Here is a 17,689-nt window from a genome sequence, read left to right as displayed (position 1 = left end):
CTGATAGATTTTGGTCTCTCCTGCTTCTCTGTTGTAGTTGATAATGACTTATACACCTTCACTTTTCAGTAGAAGAAGGTATTTGCTGTGTTTCTGTTCATTTCCCTCCCCAGACTGCTTTGGTGTGGGTAGTATGTTGCCATCTTACCTGATTTGCCATTCTTTTTTTTTTTTAAAGTTTTTTTTTTTAATTTTTATTTATTTATTTGAGAGCGACAGACACAGAGAGAAAGACAGATAGGGGGAGAGAGAGAGAATGGGCGCGCCAGGGCCTCCAGCCTCTGCAAACGAACTCCAGACGCGTGCGCCCCCTTGTGCATCTGGCTAACGTGGGACCTGGGGAGCCGAGCCTCGAACCGGGGTCCTTAGGCTTCACAGGCAAGCGCTTAACCGCTAAGCCGTCTCTCCAGCCCAGATTTGCCATTCTTAAATAAGCTATATTTTGGGTTTGTCATTTGTTGCTTCCTGATTTAAAGTGCCTTTGTCTTCTCTTCTGTCATACATTGGGGCAGGATCTCACTCAGTCACAAGCCAACTGTGGAACATTCTAGAGATGAGAAATATCAGCCTCCCAGCTGACAGGATTAAGGGTGTGGGGCAACATACATCCTTAGGGACTCTGGCTTTGTTAGAGGACCTATTTGTCGTAATATGTACTCTTGCATAAATGCTCTGCTGGTTTTCATTGAATGTGTATATTGTTCAGTTAAATTTTAGAATTTGCCTGTATTTTGTTCTACCCAGCATACTAGAATACTCACATAGCAGGCACACCCAACATCTAGCACCACTTTTATAGGTACTCTGAGAGACTTAAAAGCCACACCTAGCACCTTAAGCACCTGTCCTGAAGATATATAATGTCATATTGATTCATACCTCTAATAATACTGCAAATAATTTAAAAACCCAAGTATTAAATTAATACAACATGTAAAAATTCTACATTATAATACAAGAAACATAAAAAACCAAGACAAGTTCAAGGCCACCCTGAGACTCTGTAGTGAATTCCAGGTCAGCCTGTTGTAGAGTGAGACCCTACTTCAAAAAACTAAAATAAAAAAAAAATCAAGACAATATAAATCCACCCAAAATTATAAACCCATCAGAATGGACCTCAAGTGAGACTGATTTAGAAAAAATGCCCAAGAAAGAATGATTATAAATATGCTCAAAGAAGACACAGAACCAATTTAATGAAATAAGGAGGTCAATAAAAGTCATGAATAAGAAAATAAAAATAATAAATAAAAACCAGTCAAAAACACTAGCAATGAAAAACACAGCAACTCAAATAAAGCTCTTTAGGAAGTCTCACCAGTAGAATGGATGAAGGAGAGAACAGAATATCTAAACTAGATGACCAGGTGGCAGATGTAATATAGTCCCAAAAAGTGAAAGACAAACTAATAGGTGTTAATGGGAATTTCAAGATATTCAGGACACTATGAAAAGATCAAACATAAGAATGCAGGGCATAGTAGAAGGAGAAGAATTTCACAACAAAGGCATAGTAGGAGTTTTAGACAAAATCAAAGAAAAAAAAAAAAAAACTTCCTCCAAATTGGGAAAGAGATGCCAATGCAGATACAAGAAGCCTTTAGAACACCAAACAGACAAAACCTAAAAAAGAACCTCTCATAACCTTATTATAATTAAACTACCAAACACACAAACCAAAGAAAATATATTGCAAGCAGTTAGAGAGAAAAATCAAGTCCCATACAAAGGCAAGTCCATTGGGATCACAGCAGATTACTCAACACAAATTTTAAAAGCCAGAAGGACTTGGAATGATGTATTCCAAGTTCTTAAAGATAACAACTGTCAACCAAGGTTACTTTATCCTACAAAGCTATCCATTCAAATTAGACAGAGAAATAAGGACATTCCACAACAAAAGCAGGCTAAAAGAATATATGAACACAAAACCAGCTCTACAGAAAATGCCTGAAAGGATCCTACATGCAGACAAGAAAGAAAAACAGACATATAAGGTACCTGGAAAAAAAAAAAGCCATATTCACAAACTAGTTAATACAAGAAACCAAAGGTAAAACAGAAAGAACTATAAAACAAGAAAAATGGACAATCCCTCTCGCTCTTCCTTTCCAAGCTGGGCCCGGCAGAATGGCTCCCGCCAAGAAGGGCGGCGAGAAGAAGAAGGGCCGTTCTGCCATCAACGAGGTGGTGACCCGAGAGTACACCATCAACATTCACAAGCACATCCATGGGGGGGGCTTCAAGAAGCGGGCTCCTCGGGCCCTCAAAGAGATCCGGAAGTTTGCCATGAAGGAGATGGGGACTCCAGATGTGCGCGTTGATACCAGGCTCAACAAAGCCGTCTGGGCCAAGGGAATAAGGAATGTCCCATATCGAATCCATGCACAGTTGTCCAGGAAACGAAATGAGGATGAAGATTCACCAAATAAGCTTTATACTTTGGTGACCTATGTCCCTGTTACCACATTCAAAAATCTACAGACTGTCAACGTGGATGAGAACTAACTTCTTGAGTGTAAAAATAAAGTTATAAAAGTTAAAAAAAAAAAAACAAACAAGAGAAATGGCAAAAATAAATACAAACCTTTCAATAATAACTCTTAATATCAATGGCTCCAATGCCCCAAACAAAAGACACAGGTTTGCAGACTGGGTTAAAAAGCACGATACTTCAACTTGTTGCCCCCAAGCAACTCACATTTCTACAAAGAAAGGACACTATCTAAGGTTGAAAAGTTGGAAAATGGACTGTAATGAAAATGGGCCTAGGAATAAAAGCAGGGATCAATATCCTAATATATGACAGGGTAGACATCAGACCAACATTAGTTAGGAAAGATAAGGAATGTCACTTTATATTGATTAAAACAACACTTCAACAGAAGGACATTACAATCCTAAACATATATACACCTAACATGATGGCTCCCAATTTCATCAATTAAATGTTATTAGAACTAAGGTCACAGATAACACCAAACACAGTTGTTGTGGGTAACTTCAACACCACACTCATCAATTGAGAGATCATTCCAGCAAATAAATAAATAAATAAATAAATAAACAGAGATGCATCTGGATTTTACAAGGTCAAAGAACAAATTGACCTAACAAATATATACAGCACATTTCATCCAAATGCTACAGAACACATATTCTTTTCAGCAGCACATGAAACATTCACTAAAATCAAACATATATGAGGATACACAACAAATCTGTTTTTTGGTTTTTGTTTTGTTTGTCTCTCTTGAACCCAGGCTGACCTGGAATTCACTATTTAGTCTCAGGGTGGGCTTGAACTCACAGTGATCTTCCTACCTCTGCCTTCTGAGTGCTGGGATTAAAGTCATGCACCACCACACCCAGCTGACACAAAGCTAAGCTTAACAACTACAAGAAAATTGAAATAATTCATTGTACTCTATATGATTGTGATCTAACTAAAAATCAATAGCATGAAAAGCTATAGAGCATATACAAAATCATGGAAACTAAACAATATACAACTAAATGATGAATGGGTCAATGAAGAAATCAAGAAGGAAATAAAAAAAATCATAGAATCAAATGATAATGGGAACACAACATACCAAAACCTTTGGGACACAATGAAAGCAGTCCTGAGAGGGAAATTTATAGCTTTAAGTACCTATATTAAGAAATTAGAAAGGTCAGAAGTAAACAACTTAATACTTTACCTTAATACCTTGGTAAAGAAGAACAAGGCAAACCAAAAATCAGTACATGGGAAGAAATAATAAAGATTAGGGCATAAATTAATAAAATAGAAACCAAAAAAAAAAAATCCAAAGAATCAATGAAACAAAGAGTTGATTCTTTGAAAGGATAAACAAGATTGAAAACCTTTAGCAAATATGACCAAAAGAAAGAGAGAAAAGACACAAATTAATAAAATTAGAGATGAATAAAAGCACCATCACAACAGATACAAAAAATATTTTAAAAATCATAGGGACATTCTATGAGAACATATACTTCACTAAGTTTAAAAATCTGAAAGAAATGGATGATTTCTTGATTTATATGACCTACGTAAATTAAATCAAGATGAGTGTACCCACTTAAATAGACCTATAACAATTATGGAAATCCAAGCAATTGTAAAAAAAATCCCCCAACTAAAAAAAGTCCAGGCCCAGATGGACTCACTGGTGAATTTTACCAGACCTTCATGGAGTAACTAACACCCATGCTTCTCAAACTTTTCCATAAAATAGAAAAGGAAGGAATCCTACCACACTCCTTCCACAAAGCCACCATCACCCTGATACCAAAACTAGACAAAGATAGAACAAAAAACAATTATACACCAATCTCCCTCATGAACATAGATGCAAAAATTCTCAACAAAATATTGGCAAACAGAATACAAGAATATATTAGAAAGATCACTCATCCTGACCAAGTAGGATTTATCCCAGAGATGCAGGGATGGTTCAACATATACAAATGGATACATGTAATACATTATAAAAATGGACTGAAGGACAAAAACCACATGATCATCTCATTAGATGCAGAAAAAGCATTTGACAAAATCCAACATCCCTATATGAAAAAAAGTCCTACAGAAACTTGGAATAGAAGGAACATATCTCAACATACTAAAAGCTATTTATGACAAACCTATAGCCAACATAATACTAAATAGAGAAAAACTTGAAGCTTTTCCACTAAAATCAGGAACAAGTCAAGGGTGTCCACTGTCCCCACTTTTATTTAATATAGTAAGGGAAGTCTTAGCCATAGCAATAAAGCAAGAGTCACACATAAAAGGGATACAAATTGGAAAGGAAGAGATCAAGTTATCATTATTTGCAGATGATATGATTCTATACAGAGGACCCTAAAGACTCTACCAGCAAACTGTTAGAGCTGATAAACACTTATAGTCATGTAGCAGGATACAAAATAAACACAGAGTAATAAGTTGTCTTCCTATATGCTAATGTTGGCACTGAGGAGAGGTGTCAGTTGCTTCTAGACACCTGACTACGTGGTTTGGGCCCTTTGGAACTCATTTTCAAAAGGAATGTGGAAGGATTTGAAACCTTTGCATAAGAGATGCCTTACACTGCTTGTAAGTACATCTTAATGGACTATTCTGGTCAGAGTTGAAAGACCTTCATGCAGTAAGAACTGTGGTCTATAAAGTTTGGCTGATGGGGGTGAGAAAGGGATTTGTCTGGACTGGGTTAGGAGCAGTTTGTGTGAGAGGCTTGCTGTTAGGGTCATGTCCTGAGAACTTGTACAGGGTTGTAGTACATAGAAATGGACAAGCGTGACCACGGGGATAAGGCACAGAAAGAAATCTTTGGGCCAAAACTGCTGCCTGTTCAGCTGCAGCTGTATGAGAGATTACAAGTACTGACATTGGGCCAGCTGACCTGAATTGGGACAAGAGAAAGAAGGCAGTCTTTTGAAGGGGTCTGATGTAGGAGTGTCCTGTTTGTCAAAGTCTGCTTTGTTCCCCCCTGGATTAACCAACTGGTACAACTCCTGGTATTATGGAGTATAAAAAATGCAGGAATGATAGAATCATTGAATTTGCAACAGTCTTGTGTTTTGGAAACAGCCACTGGTAGTTTGAAGCAGGCTTGCTCAATGCCTGCACAGAGACCCAATGCAGCCATAAGGTTGGACGGTGGGTTGCAGTGGAGACCCAATGGAGCTTCTGGGACCACAAGATGGCTGCTAAGGAATGCGGCCAGCTCTAGATGAAGCTTTCCAGGATGTGAGTAGATTAGCTGAAGGGGCGGAATTGGAATTACAGAGACTCGTTGCTGGTTAGAATTATCGAACTTGAACACTTGTTAGTGACTAGAGTTGTTGGACTTGGAGTTACAGAGTTGTTTTTTTTTTCTTCTTTTTTTTTGAGGTAGGGGTTCACTCTAGCTCATGCTGATCTGGAACTCACTATGTAGTCTCAGGGTGGCCTCGAACTCACAGCAATCCTCCTACCTCTGCCTCCTAAGCACTGGGATTAAAGGCATGCACCACCACACCCAGCGAGTTACAGAGTTTTTGAATATTTCTTTGCTATGCGCAATGCCATCTTTTGCAGTGTGAATGTTTATTCTGTGCCATTATGGGTTTTTTTTGGGGGGGAGTTATTTTGGTATTATGGCTCAGTTAAATGACCTTGGAGTATGGGGATGTTTAAACATAATAAGATTGATTTAAAAATGTTTTTTTTTTTAAGTTGGACTGAATGCATTGCATTTTACATCATGGATGGTTATCAGTTTATGGAGGCCAGGGGTGGAATGTGGTGGTTTGATTCAGATGTTCCCCCATAAACTTAGATGTTGTGAATGCTAGGTTCCCAGCTGATGGAGATTTGGGAATTAATGCCTCCTGGAGGCAGTGTATTGTTCAGGGTGGGCTTATGGGTGTTATAGCCAGTGTCCCCTTGCCAGTGTTTAGCACACTCTCCTGTTCTTGTACACCTGATGTTGGTGAAAGGGTGATGCCTACTCTCTGCTCATATCGTCATTTTCCCCTGGCCATCATGGAGCTTCCCCTTGAGTATGTAAGCCAAAATAAACCCTTTTTGCCAATAAGCTGCTCTTGATCAGGTGATTTCTGCCAACAATGTAAACATGACTACAACAGCTAACAAACACATTAAGTATGAAACCAGAGAATCACTCCCATTCACAATTGCATCAAAAAATAAATATAGCCGGGCATGGTGGTGCACACCTTTAATCCCAGCACTTGGGAGGCAGAGGTAGGAGGATCGCCATGAGTTCAAGGCCACCCTGAGACTACATAGTGAATTCCAGGTCAGCCTGGGCTAGAGTGAGACCCTACCTCAAAATAAATAAATAAATAAATAAATATATATATATATATATATATATATATATATATATATATATATATTACCTTGGAATAAACCTAACCAAGGAAGTGAAGGGTCTCTACAATGAAAACTTTAAAACACTTAAGCAAGAAATTGCAGAAGACACTAGGAAATGGAAAGACATCCCTTGTTCCTGGATTGGAAGAATAAATATTGTGAAAATGGCAATCTTACCAAAAGCAATCTACACATTTAATGCAATCCCCATCAAAATTCCAATGGCATTCTTCATGGAAATAGAAAAACAAAACAAAAAAAAAATCCAAAGCCAGGTATGGTGGCACACACCTTTAATTCCAGAACTCAGGAGACAGAGGTAGGAAGATCGCTGAGACTACATAGTGAATTCCAGATCAGCCTGGGCTAGAGTGAAGCCCTACTTCAAAAAAAGAAAGAAAAAGAAAAGAAAAAAGAACAAAAACTCCAAGGAAGGTAGCAAGCAGCTCTAGCAATTGGAAGGAAGGAAGGAAGGAACTCTTTTCACCCAGAGCTTCCTTATATAAAGTCCCCCTCTGAGAGGGGTCACCTGTTCTGGGGGAAGGGCTGAGTCTGAAGGAAGGACTTCCTCCTTCAATTAATCCTTCCTGGAAGCAACCTCAGAGACCCACCTGAAAAGGATTTCTGTGGATTACTAAACAGAACAAGTTGACAACACCTTAACCATTACAAGTCCGCTCCTTGTCAACTTGACAGCAAACCATATTTCTTTATGTCATACTTAATTTCCAAATAAAAACAGTAACAAGCTCATAATTATGCCTAACATGGTATAACCACCCCATGTGCACCTGGAAATGCAAAATCTTTACCCCAACACAAAGCAAGGTTCCTTGAGGAATGCTTAGTCTCTAATACAACAGGTCAGATACAAATTCAACAGTTAGATAGTGATATAATCTTAATATTGGTGTAGATACATACAACACTCTGTTATCAAGGCAGGACAGAAACATTGCAATCACAGTCCTCGTTTCTGTAACTGGTCACGTGGCCTTAGCTGATATTTGTAACTGCCTTCTTCTACTACCCATTCTGTATTCCCTCCACCTTCAGCAAGCACCTCAGCAGGTCTTGGTTCTTTACCTGGAGGGGTGACCCATACCTTCATTCCTGAAGGATCTGGGCCATTTATCACATTTCCTCAACTGTGTTGTTACAGTTGCCCATTGACTGATAACAGGGCATAGTAACACTAAGAGATTCCCTAAAGGATCTCCTGAAGTCCAAATATATTCTTCCTTATCTTCATTGTGGAGAAGCAATGCAATTTCCCCCTGGTAATCTGGACCAATCACCTCTGCTAGCACTGTAACTCCTTTTTCAACCTATTCACTCAAGGGCATTAGGAGCCCAAAATGGCCAGGGGGAAGTCTTAGCTGCCAGTTCAATGGGATGTTCTTTGTGCCTCCTGGCAAAAGCACTCCCCCCTCTGGAACCAAGACCTCTATGCCAGCAGAGCATAAAGTTGTGGGAATAGGAAGCAAAATTTAGCTAATGGGTCACTTGGGGTGATGGTAAGTGGGAACATTCCCATTTCCACCTCTTGATTCCTGGACCCATAAATCCAGGCTATAGGAGAAACAGTACCATATGTAGGATGCTAATTCAGAGCATATACAGCCTGCTGGAGGACACTCCCCCAGCCCTCTAAGCTATTGCCACCTAGTTGGTGCTATAGCTGTTTCTTTTTTTTTTTCAATATTTTTATTTATTTGACAGATAAAGAAAGAGAGAGAGAGAATGGGTGTGCCAGGGTCTCCAGCCACTGCAAAAGAATTCCAGACATGTGTGCCCCCTTGTGCATCTGGCTAATGTGGGTCCTTGGGAATTGAACCTGGGTCCTTTGGCTTTGCAGGCAAATGACTTAACCACTAAGCCATCCCTCCATCCCTGTAGCTGTTTCTTTAAAAGGCCATCCACCTGTTCTATCAAGCCAGCTGCTTCAGAGTGGTGGGGCACATGGTAAGACTCATAAATTCCACGATCATGAGCCCACTGCCATATTTACTTGGCTGTGAAGTGAGTTCCTTGGACAGAAGCAATGCTGTGTGGAATACCATGATGGTGGATAAGGCATTCTGTAAGCCTATGGATGGTAGTTTTGGCAGAAGCCCTATGTACAGAGAACACAAATGCATGCCCAGAATAAGTGTCTATTCCAGTAAGGACAAAATGCTGCCCTTTCCATGATGGAAGTGATCCAGTGTAGTCAACCTGCCACCAAGTTGCTGGCTTGTCACCCTGAGGAATGCTACCCTATTGGGGGCTCAGAGTTGTTCTCTGCTGCTGGCAAATTTGGCACTCAGCAGCAGCCGTAGCCAGGTCAGCCTGAGTTAGTGAAAGTCCATGCTGTTGGGCCCATGCATAGCCTGCATCTCTGCCACCATGGCCACTTTGTTCATGGGTCCATTGGGCAATGACAAGGATGGCTGAGGAAAGTAGTTGACCACTATCCACAGAATGGGTCAGCTTATTTATTTGATTATTAAAGTCATCCTCTGATGAGGTCGTCTTCTGATGAGCATTAACATGGGACACAAGTATTATTTATTTATTGAAGCTTACAGATGCAGTGGAAGTTCCATAATGGCAAAGAAGCTGACCTGCTTTCATAGGACCAAGCAGAGAGAAAGAGAAGCAAAAGCCAAGAGCCAAAAGCCACACAGCACAGCACACTTCAGGAACTCCAGCTAGGCACGCTTTGCATATCTTTAGATTGAAATCTCAAACCCACCACCACGCCTGAAGATATGCCCAGTGACACTGCCTCCAGCCAGATGGCTGCAGATGCAAACTACAAACTAATAAAACACTGAAAATATTGGGGGTCATCTATTCAAACTACCACATATGTGGATCCTAGCTACAAATGATTAGACTTCTATGCGAGTAGGAATAAAACTCAGTAGCAGAGGCCAGTAAGCTAGAAAGGGGATATAAAGGGGAAAGAAAGAGAGGGAGGCCTTAAAAGGATGGTATTGTATATATGTACATAGAAGAACAGATTAATTGGGGTGAAAAAGCCTTAATGAGGTCAGGGGAAGATTTTGAGTAAAGGAAACATGGAGGGAGGGCTAATCAAAATCTAAGAGGATATAAATAAGTCATATGGAAATCTACTTTTTTTCAACAATGAAACCCACAGAAACCATAGATTGTTACTAGAAAATTTTCATTGCCATGGATGGGATACCTTCCAGTGAGTTGTTGGCCAGGGAGGTCACTGATGCCCCCCAAACATTACAGGTCATTGCCAAGGTCCTTGGTTTCCCACCAGGAATAGATGGTCAGTTCCTATTGCTGAAGACTGCACATACTTGGGCTGCAAGACCACTGAGAAATCCTGCTGGAGCTGAGCTGATAACCTCTTCCATGTAGACCAGCTGACAGAAAGCTGGAAGAAGCCATTCTGCATGCAGTTCAATGGGAGAGAGAGATATCACCAGTGAAGATACCCAACAGTGGACACTGCAAGCCTTAAATTTGGCCAACGAGGCCAAATGAGCCAACAGGTTCAATAGTGGTGTGTCTGTTATGGAGAAACCAACCACTCTCTAATTGGAATGGAGGCCTGCTCCATGGGAGGGAATACATGCCTGATACTGAAAACCTACAACAGGGGTGGTCATGAGCCCTAGGGGTGTAATGTCTGCTTCTGCCTGGCTAAATGTATATAGTACGCTCGCCAAACTGCCCAGTAAGCACTTCTAATGTTCATGCCCATATATTAATGCTACTCTCACTTTTAGTTAGAGAACCTTCTCTTTTCAGATAGCAGTAACCTGAGATGTCTCAGAAGGCATAGTGCTGAGAAGTGACAGAAGAGTGCTCAGCACTGAAACATCTCTATCACATCTTCCAAGGCTCAGGGTCTATTGCAGAAGAGGTGTCAGAAAGAATGTAAGAGCCAAAGGAAGGGTAGGACTTCTTATAATGTGTTCCCTCCGGACATACAATGGCCTGGATATCCATGACCTCACATGCCTGACACTACCTACACAAGACCATCATAATAGGAGGAAAAGATGATGACATCATAATGAGAGACTGATTGAGAAGGGGTAGGGATATGGTGGAGAGTGGAGTTTCAAATTGGAAAGTGAAGGGAGGGAAGGAATTACCATGGGTATTGTCTACAATCATGGAAGTTGTCAATAATAAATTATTTTTGGAAAGAAAGAAAAAAAAAAAGAAAAGAGTGAGAGTGGGTGCACTAGGGCCTCTAGCCACTGTAAATGAACTCCAGATGTATGCAACAACTTGTGTGTCTGGCTCACCTGGGTATGGGGGGATTGAACCTGAGTCCTTAGGCTTCATAGACAAGCCTCTTAACCACTTAGTCATCTTTCCAGTCCCTAAAAATTTTTAAATATTTTATTTCTTTGAGAGAGAAAGAGAAAAACTGGGAATGCCAGGGCCTTTAGCCACTGTGAACAAACTGCAGACACATGCACCACCTTGTGCATCTGGCTTAATTTGAGAACTGGGGAATAGGACCTGGGTCATTGGTCTTCACAGGCAAGTGCCTTAACTACTAATCAATCTCTCCAGCCCCCTCCCTTTCTTTCTATCTCTTTGCTTGCAAGTAAAAATATTTTTAGGAAACACTTAGTAGAATCATTTTGAGAGTTCAAACTCACCCTCAGTGGCAGACCAGCTTGACCACCATCTTAGCTTCAAACCTGGGAAGACACCCCTTCTTCAAAGGGTTTGGCTATCCCTGGTTGGACTGAGTCTGCTATAGAAAGCATCTGTCAAGGGATACTGTTAGAATCATGCACAGTAGTGCTTCTGTGAATAGTCCAGTCAACCTAATTCTAGATGGTAGACCTGCAAAGCTTTATGGTGGCTCAGCTCCAGCTCCCCTCAGCTGGGGTCCTACATTAGTGTCATTTGCACAAGGACCCAGAGAGAGAGAGAGAGAGAGAGAGAGAGAGAGAGAGAGAGAAACTGGCTTGTCTGTGCCATCAGAACAGGCTTGCTGGCCTCCATGTTGGGCAACACGTCCTGAAAAGGCCCAAAACATTGATCTCAGCTACAGTGTGTTGAGCAATCCCAAAGTCACATAGAACTTCTTGAAAATGCAACTGCCAATCAGTGTCATGGTGTCAGGCTTGTCTCTATTTTTTTTTTGGGGGGGGTTGAGGTAGGGTTTCACTCTAGCACAGGCTGACCTGGAATTCACTATGTAGTCTCAGGGTGGCCTCGAAGTCATAGTGATCCACCTACCTCCGCCTTCCAAGTGTTGGAATTAAAGGCATGCGCCAGAACGGCTGGCTAGATTTCTCTCTCTCTCTCTCTCTCTCTCTCTCTCTGTGTGTGTGTGTGTGTGTGTGTGTGTGCGCGCATGTACATGTATGTGCACCTATGCATGTGCCAGATGCATGTGCCACTTTTTGTCTGGATTCAGGTGGGTGCTGGGGAAATGAACCTGATCAGCAGGCTTTGTAAGCAAGTGCCTTTAGCTACTGGAGCAATCTCCCTAGCTCCTATTAGAAGGTTTTGTTTGTTTTTTTCTGAGGTAGGGTCTCACTCTAGTTCAGGCTGACCTAGAATTCACTATGTAGTCTCAGGGTGGCCTTGAACTCACAGCAATCCTCCTACCTCTGCCTCCCAAGTGCTGGGATTAAAGGTGTGCACCACCATGGCCGGTGGTTGTTTTTTTTTTTTTAATTACTGATTCAACCTAGTATTTATAAATATATTCAGATTTTGTTTCATCATGATTCAGTTGGCAAATTTTATATTTCTGGGAATTTATCCATTTCTTCTAGATCATCAATTTGTTGACATATATTTTTTCATAGTTGTCTCTTGCTCTTTTTTGTCTTTTGATTTTTTGAAGTAGGGTTTCACTCTAGCCAAGGCGGATCTGGAATTTATTCTGTAGCTCTAGGCTGGCTTTGAACTCATAGTGATCCTCCTACCTCTGCTTCCTTAGTGCTGGGATCAAAGGCATGCGTCCAGCCATAATAATCTTTCATTCATTCATTTATTTATTTATTTGCAAACAGGGAGAGAAGAGAGGCAGACAGACAGAAAGAGAGAGAGAATGGGCACACCAGGGCTTCTAACTACTGCAAACTAACTCCAGATTCATATACCACCTTGTGCATCTGGGAAATCAAACTCAGGTTGTTAGGCTTTGCAGGCAAGCACCTTTGGTGCTGAGCCATCTCCCCAGCCACATAAGAGTCTCTTTTTAGTTATTTATTTATGGTTGTTTTTTTTTTTTTAAGTAGGGTCTCGCTCTAGTACACGTTTACCTGGAATTCACTATGCATTCTCAGGCTGACCTTGAACTCACAGTGATCCTCCTATCTCTGGCTCCCGAGTGCTGGGATTAAAGGCATGCCCCACCATGCCTGGCTTAAAAATTTTATTTTTATTTTTAAAAAAATATTTTTATTTATCTGAGACAGAGGGAGAAAGAGAGAGAATGAGCACACCTGGATCTCTTGTCACTGCAAACAAACAGTCCAAATTCATTTACCACTTTGTACACCTGGCTTAATATGGGTACTGGGGAATCCAAACCAGGCTGACAGGCTTTGCAAGCAAGCACCTTTAATGGCTGAGCTATCTTCCCAGCTACCATAGAAGTCTCTTACTCTTCTTTGTATCTGTGGTATCAGTTGTGATTTCTACCTTGTATCTTCTCTCTTCATAGTGTTACAAAAACATCTGTCAATTTTGTTTAGTTTCAGAGAACCACTACTTAGCTTTGTTGATTTTTTTTCCCTATTATTCTCCTGGTCTATATTTCATTTAGTTCTGCTCTGAGTCTTTATTTTTCCTTCCTTTTTCTGACTTTTGGCTTAGTCTGTTCTTTTTCTGATTTTGTTTTGTTTTGTTTTGCTTTGTTTCCCGTTGAGACAGGGTCTCACTAATAGCCCAAGTTGGTCCTTAACTGGAAATTTTGCTTGCTTCAGCCTCCTGAATACTGGGATTAAAGTATAGACTATTTCTTGGTTTCTTGAGGCAAAATGTTACATTTTGAATTTGATCTCTCTCTCTCTCTCTCTCTCTCTGTCTCTCTATCTATCTATCTATCTATCTACCTATCTCTATCTCTCTCATGGATCACATGATTAGATCAGGCCCCTCTGGTTATCTCTCTATATGAAAATTCAATCATGAGAGTCATAGCTTCCATCATATTCCTGATGCTCCAGGAAGGTACATCTTTTATGAACATTAAAACATTCTGTGTGGCCAGGTATGGTGGTGCATGCCTTTAATCCCAGCACTCTGGAGACAGAAGTAGGAGGATCCAATCCCCATGAGTTCGAGGCCACCCTGAGACTACATAGTGAATTCCAGGTTAGCCTGAGTTAGAGTGAAACCCTACCTCGAAAAAACAAACAAACAAACAAACAAAAATTCTGCCTGTTATTGTCTGTCTTCTTCTAAATGAAACTACATTCACTTTCTGCTAAATTTCCCAAGGGGCTCGTCCCATTTCTGCTTCCTCTCAAAATCCTGACTTTCACCTAAATCTCACCAGCTCAAAAGTCCAAAATTTTATCAAGTCATTTAGATCAGGTGTGGCTGAGACTCATAGCACAATTTCTCTCCTCATGTGGCGCTATGAAATTCAAGAAGCAAGTCATCTGCTGGGTGTGGTGGTATATGCCTTTAATCCTAGTGATCTATGTGAGTTTGAGGCCAGCCTAGGACCAATGAGTGAATTACAAGTCAGCTGGCTTAGACTGAGACCCTACTTCAAAACAGCAAAAACCAAACCAAAAACACCAACAAACAACAAAAAAAAGCCGGGCGCAGTGGCACATGCCTTTAATCCCAGCACTCGGGAGGCAGAGGTACGAAGATTGCTGTGAGTTCGAGGCCACCCTGAGACTCTCTAGTGAATTCCAGGTCAGCCTGAGCTAGAGTGAAACCCTACCTTGAAAAAACAAAATAAACAACAACAAAAAATAGGCAAGTAGTCCATCCCCAGGAAACAATGATAGATAGTCATAGAATAAAAGTTCTAGACATTCCAGCTCAGAAAGGAGGAAAATGAGGGGCAATAAGGAGTCATCAAAGCAGGGTGTGGTGGTATGCACCCATAGTCCCAGTATTTGGACGATTGAAGCAGAAGGAACTCGAGTTTGAAGCCAGCCTGCTCGCCAGTGCCCCGCCTGGCCACACAGGAGTCACCCTGAATCAGTTTAAAAACAAGTTTGAGAAAGAGCGAAGAGCGAAAGAGCCTTCTCTTCTGGTCTCTTTGGTCTTGGCGGCGGCAGAAGCAAGATGATGGAGGCAATGTCATAGCTTGGAAAGCGTCACAATAAGACGCCCGCTTTGTACCGCCACTGTGGCTGGAAGTCCAATCACCTTCAGAAGTCGACCTGTGGCAAATGTGGCTCCCCTGCCAAGCGCAAGAGAAAGCATAACTGGAGTCCCAAGGCTAAGGGGTGAAATTTTACCAGAACTGGGCAAATGAGGCATCCAAAAATTTTTTTTCACAGAATCAAACTTGGATTCTGTAAAGGAACACCGCCTAAACCCAAGCGGGCAGCTCTTGCAGCATCCAGGTCATCTTGAGAATTTCGGCTGTCAATCATAATAAATGTTCTGGTTTCCAAAAACAAAAACAACAACAATAAAAACCCAGCTGAGAAACTTTTAAGTTTCAAGATTTGGGAATAATGTCATATGGCTCCTAAGTCTGCCCTCTGCGTTTCCAGTTCCTCCCTTTGACTCATCCTTTTTTGATGAAAGGTAGAACGAGTTTGTAGCTTGAGTCATTTTATGGAACTTTTCCCTTCAAGAAGAATTTAAGGTGGGGCATGTCGGCGCAGCCCTTTCATCCCAGCACTCAGGAGGCTGAAGTAGGAGGATCAAGCCCAGGCCAATCTGGAGTTACAGAGTGAGTTCCAGGTCAGCCAGGCCTAGAGAGAGACCTGGCCTTCAGAACACCAGGAGGGAAGGGAACGGGGGAAGAGAAGAAAGAAGCAGAAGCAGGAGTTAGTGTTTAGCAGTATTTAGTCAGATCCTTTCACTTTGAATTGTGTCACTTTTAGACCAAGTTGACAATGCTTTTGTCTGATTAAAAATTTCTCAAGAGGGCTGGAGAGATGGCTTAGCGGTTAAGTGCTTACCTGTGAAGCCTAACCCTAAGGACCCTGGTTCAAGGCTCGATTCCCTAGGACCCACGTTAACCAGATGCACAAGGGGGCGCATGCATCTGGAGTTTGTTTTCAGTGGCTGGAGGCCCTGGCGTGCCCATTCTCTCTCTCTCTCTCTCTCTCTCTCTCTCTCTCTCTCTCTCTCTCTCTGCTTCTTTCTCTCTCTGTCTGTTGCTCTCAAATAAATAAATAAAATTATTTTTGTTTTTTTTGTTTGTTTGTTTGTTTTTTGTTTTTCGAGGTAGGGTCTCACTCTGGTCCAGGCTGACCTGGAATTAACTCTGTCATCTCAGGGTGGCCTTGAACTCATGGCGACCCTCCTACCTCTGCCTCCCGAGTGAATAAATAAAAATTTTTAAAATTTTTTCTCAAGAACCTTGTGGGTTGCCAGACATGGGAGCACAGGCCTGTAACCAAAGCACCTGGGATATGGAGGCAGAAGGATCAGAAGTTCAAAGCCATCTTTGAGCACATGAGTTCAAGGCCAGCCTCGGCTACATGAGACCCTATATTAAAAATATCTGGCAGGGCATGGTGGCGCATGCCTTTAATCCTAGCACTTGGGAGGCAGAGGCAGGAGGATTGCTATGAGTTTGAGGCCACCCTGAGACGACAGAGTGAATTCCAGATCAGCCTGGGATAGAGCAAGACTACCTCAAAAAAACAAAATGGAAAAAAAAATCTGGTGGGTTTATCATGTATGTTATGGAGATTGACTGTTAAACAAAAGCCATGCCCACAAATCTGGCTGAAATAATCTCCTCTCTACGTTTAGCTCCTGCTGGGATGGCTGGGGGATATCCTGAAGCGTCCTTGAAGCTACTGCTTTGATTAAGATGTGTGAGGCATATCCTCAACCTCTTGTGATGAGGTTTTGAAAAGAGCTGTAATAGCCTATACCTAACTCACTTTCTCTCTGCCAAGCTTTTGGAAACACGGCTTATCTTGGGCCATATAGAAATTCCAAAACCCAATTCCTTTGGTGTTCAAAATTCCTTTCTCAATTTGTCTTTTTTTGTTTGTCTGTTTGTTTTTCCAGGTAGGGTCTCACTGTAGCCCAGACTGACCTGGAATTCACCATGTAGTCACAAGGTCTCCTGAAACTCATAGTGATCCTCCTACCTCTGCCTCCTGGCTTTAATTGTCTGTTTTGAATTTCATTATAAACAGCAAAAAAAGCAGGCTGCACCTTTATCACGTTAATGAAAATCTCTTTAGCTAAATAGCCAAGGTGGCTCCCTCCTTCCCTCTCTCCCTTGCCTTCCTTTGTGGTGCTAGACGTTGAACCTAGGGCCTTGAACATGCAAGAAAATGCTCTACCATTGAGCTTCACTCCAAGCCCTTGTTGCTCTCAAATTCTGTCTTCTATATATCTGCAAGACACACCTTTGCTAAGCTCCCTTCCCATGCCCAATGCTGTGAGCATTTCTTCCTTCTGAGTCCTCTCCATATTTTTACTAACATTCTATACAGGGCAATTTAGGTTATCATGCTTCACAAAATTCTCTTCAAATTTAGCTTTCAAAGACTGCGAATTGTTGCTTTGTTTGCTGCTGTGAAAGGATCTCACTGTTACCCAGACAAGCCTGGAACTCACTATTCTCCTGACTCAGCCTCCCAGGTGCTAGAATTACCAGCATGTGTCACAAAAGACCGA

The 17,689-nt window shown here is 41.5% G+C and overlaps 1 protein-coding gene across 1 annotated transcript; it reads left to right on the top strand.

The window, feature by feature from the left end:
- Positions 1–2,099: 2,099 nt before the first annotated feature.
- LOC123456712 (60S ribosomal protein L31-like) lies at positions 2,100–2,570 on the top strand. Its single transcript, XM_045140892.1, has one exon. The coding sequence runs from the start codon at positions 2,134–2,136 to the stop codon at positions 2,509–2,511; it is 378 nt and encodes a 125-aa protein (XP_044996827.1). The 5' UTR covers positions 2,100–2,133; the 3' UTR covers positions 2,512–2,570.
- Positions 2,571–17,689: the final 15,119 nt, after the last annotated feature.

Source organism: Jaculus jaculus, chromosome X (assembly GCF_020740685.1).
Source record: "Jaculus jaculus isolate mJacJac1 chromosome X, mJacJac1.mat.Y.cur, whole genome shotgun sequence".
NCBI lineage: Eukaryota > Metazoa > Chordata > Mammalia > Rodentia > Dipodidae > Jaculus > Jaculus jaculus.
This window is presented reverse-complemented; position numbering and strand designations above follow the sequence as displayed.

Bases quoted from the DNA above. Each gene is read 5' to 3' on its own strand.
- LOC123456712 (XM_045140892.1), top strand. From the start codon at position 2,134: ATGGCTCCCGCCAAGAAGGGCGGCGAGAAGAAGAAGGGCCGTTCTGCC.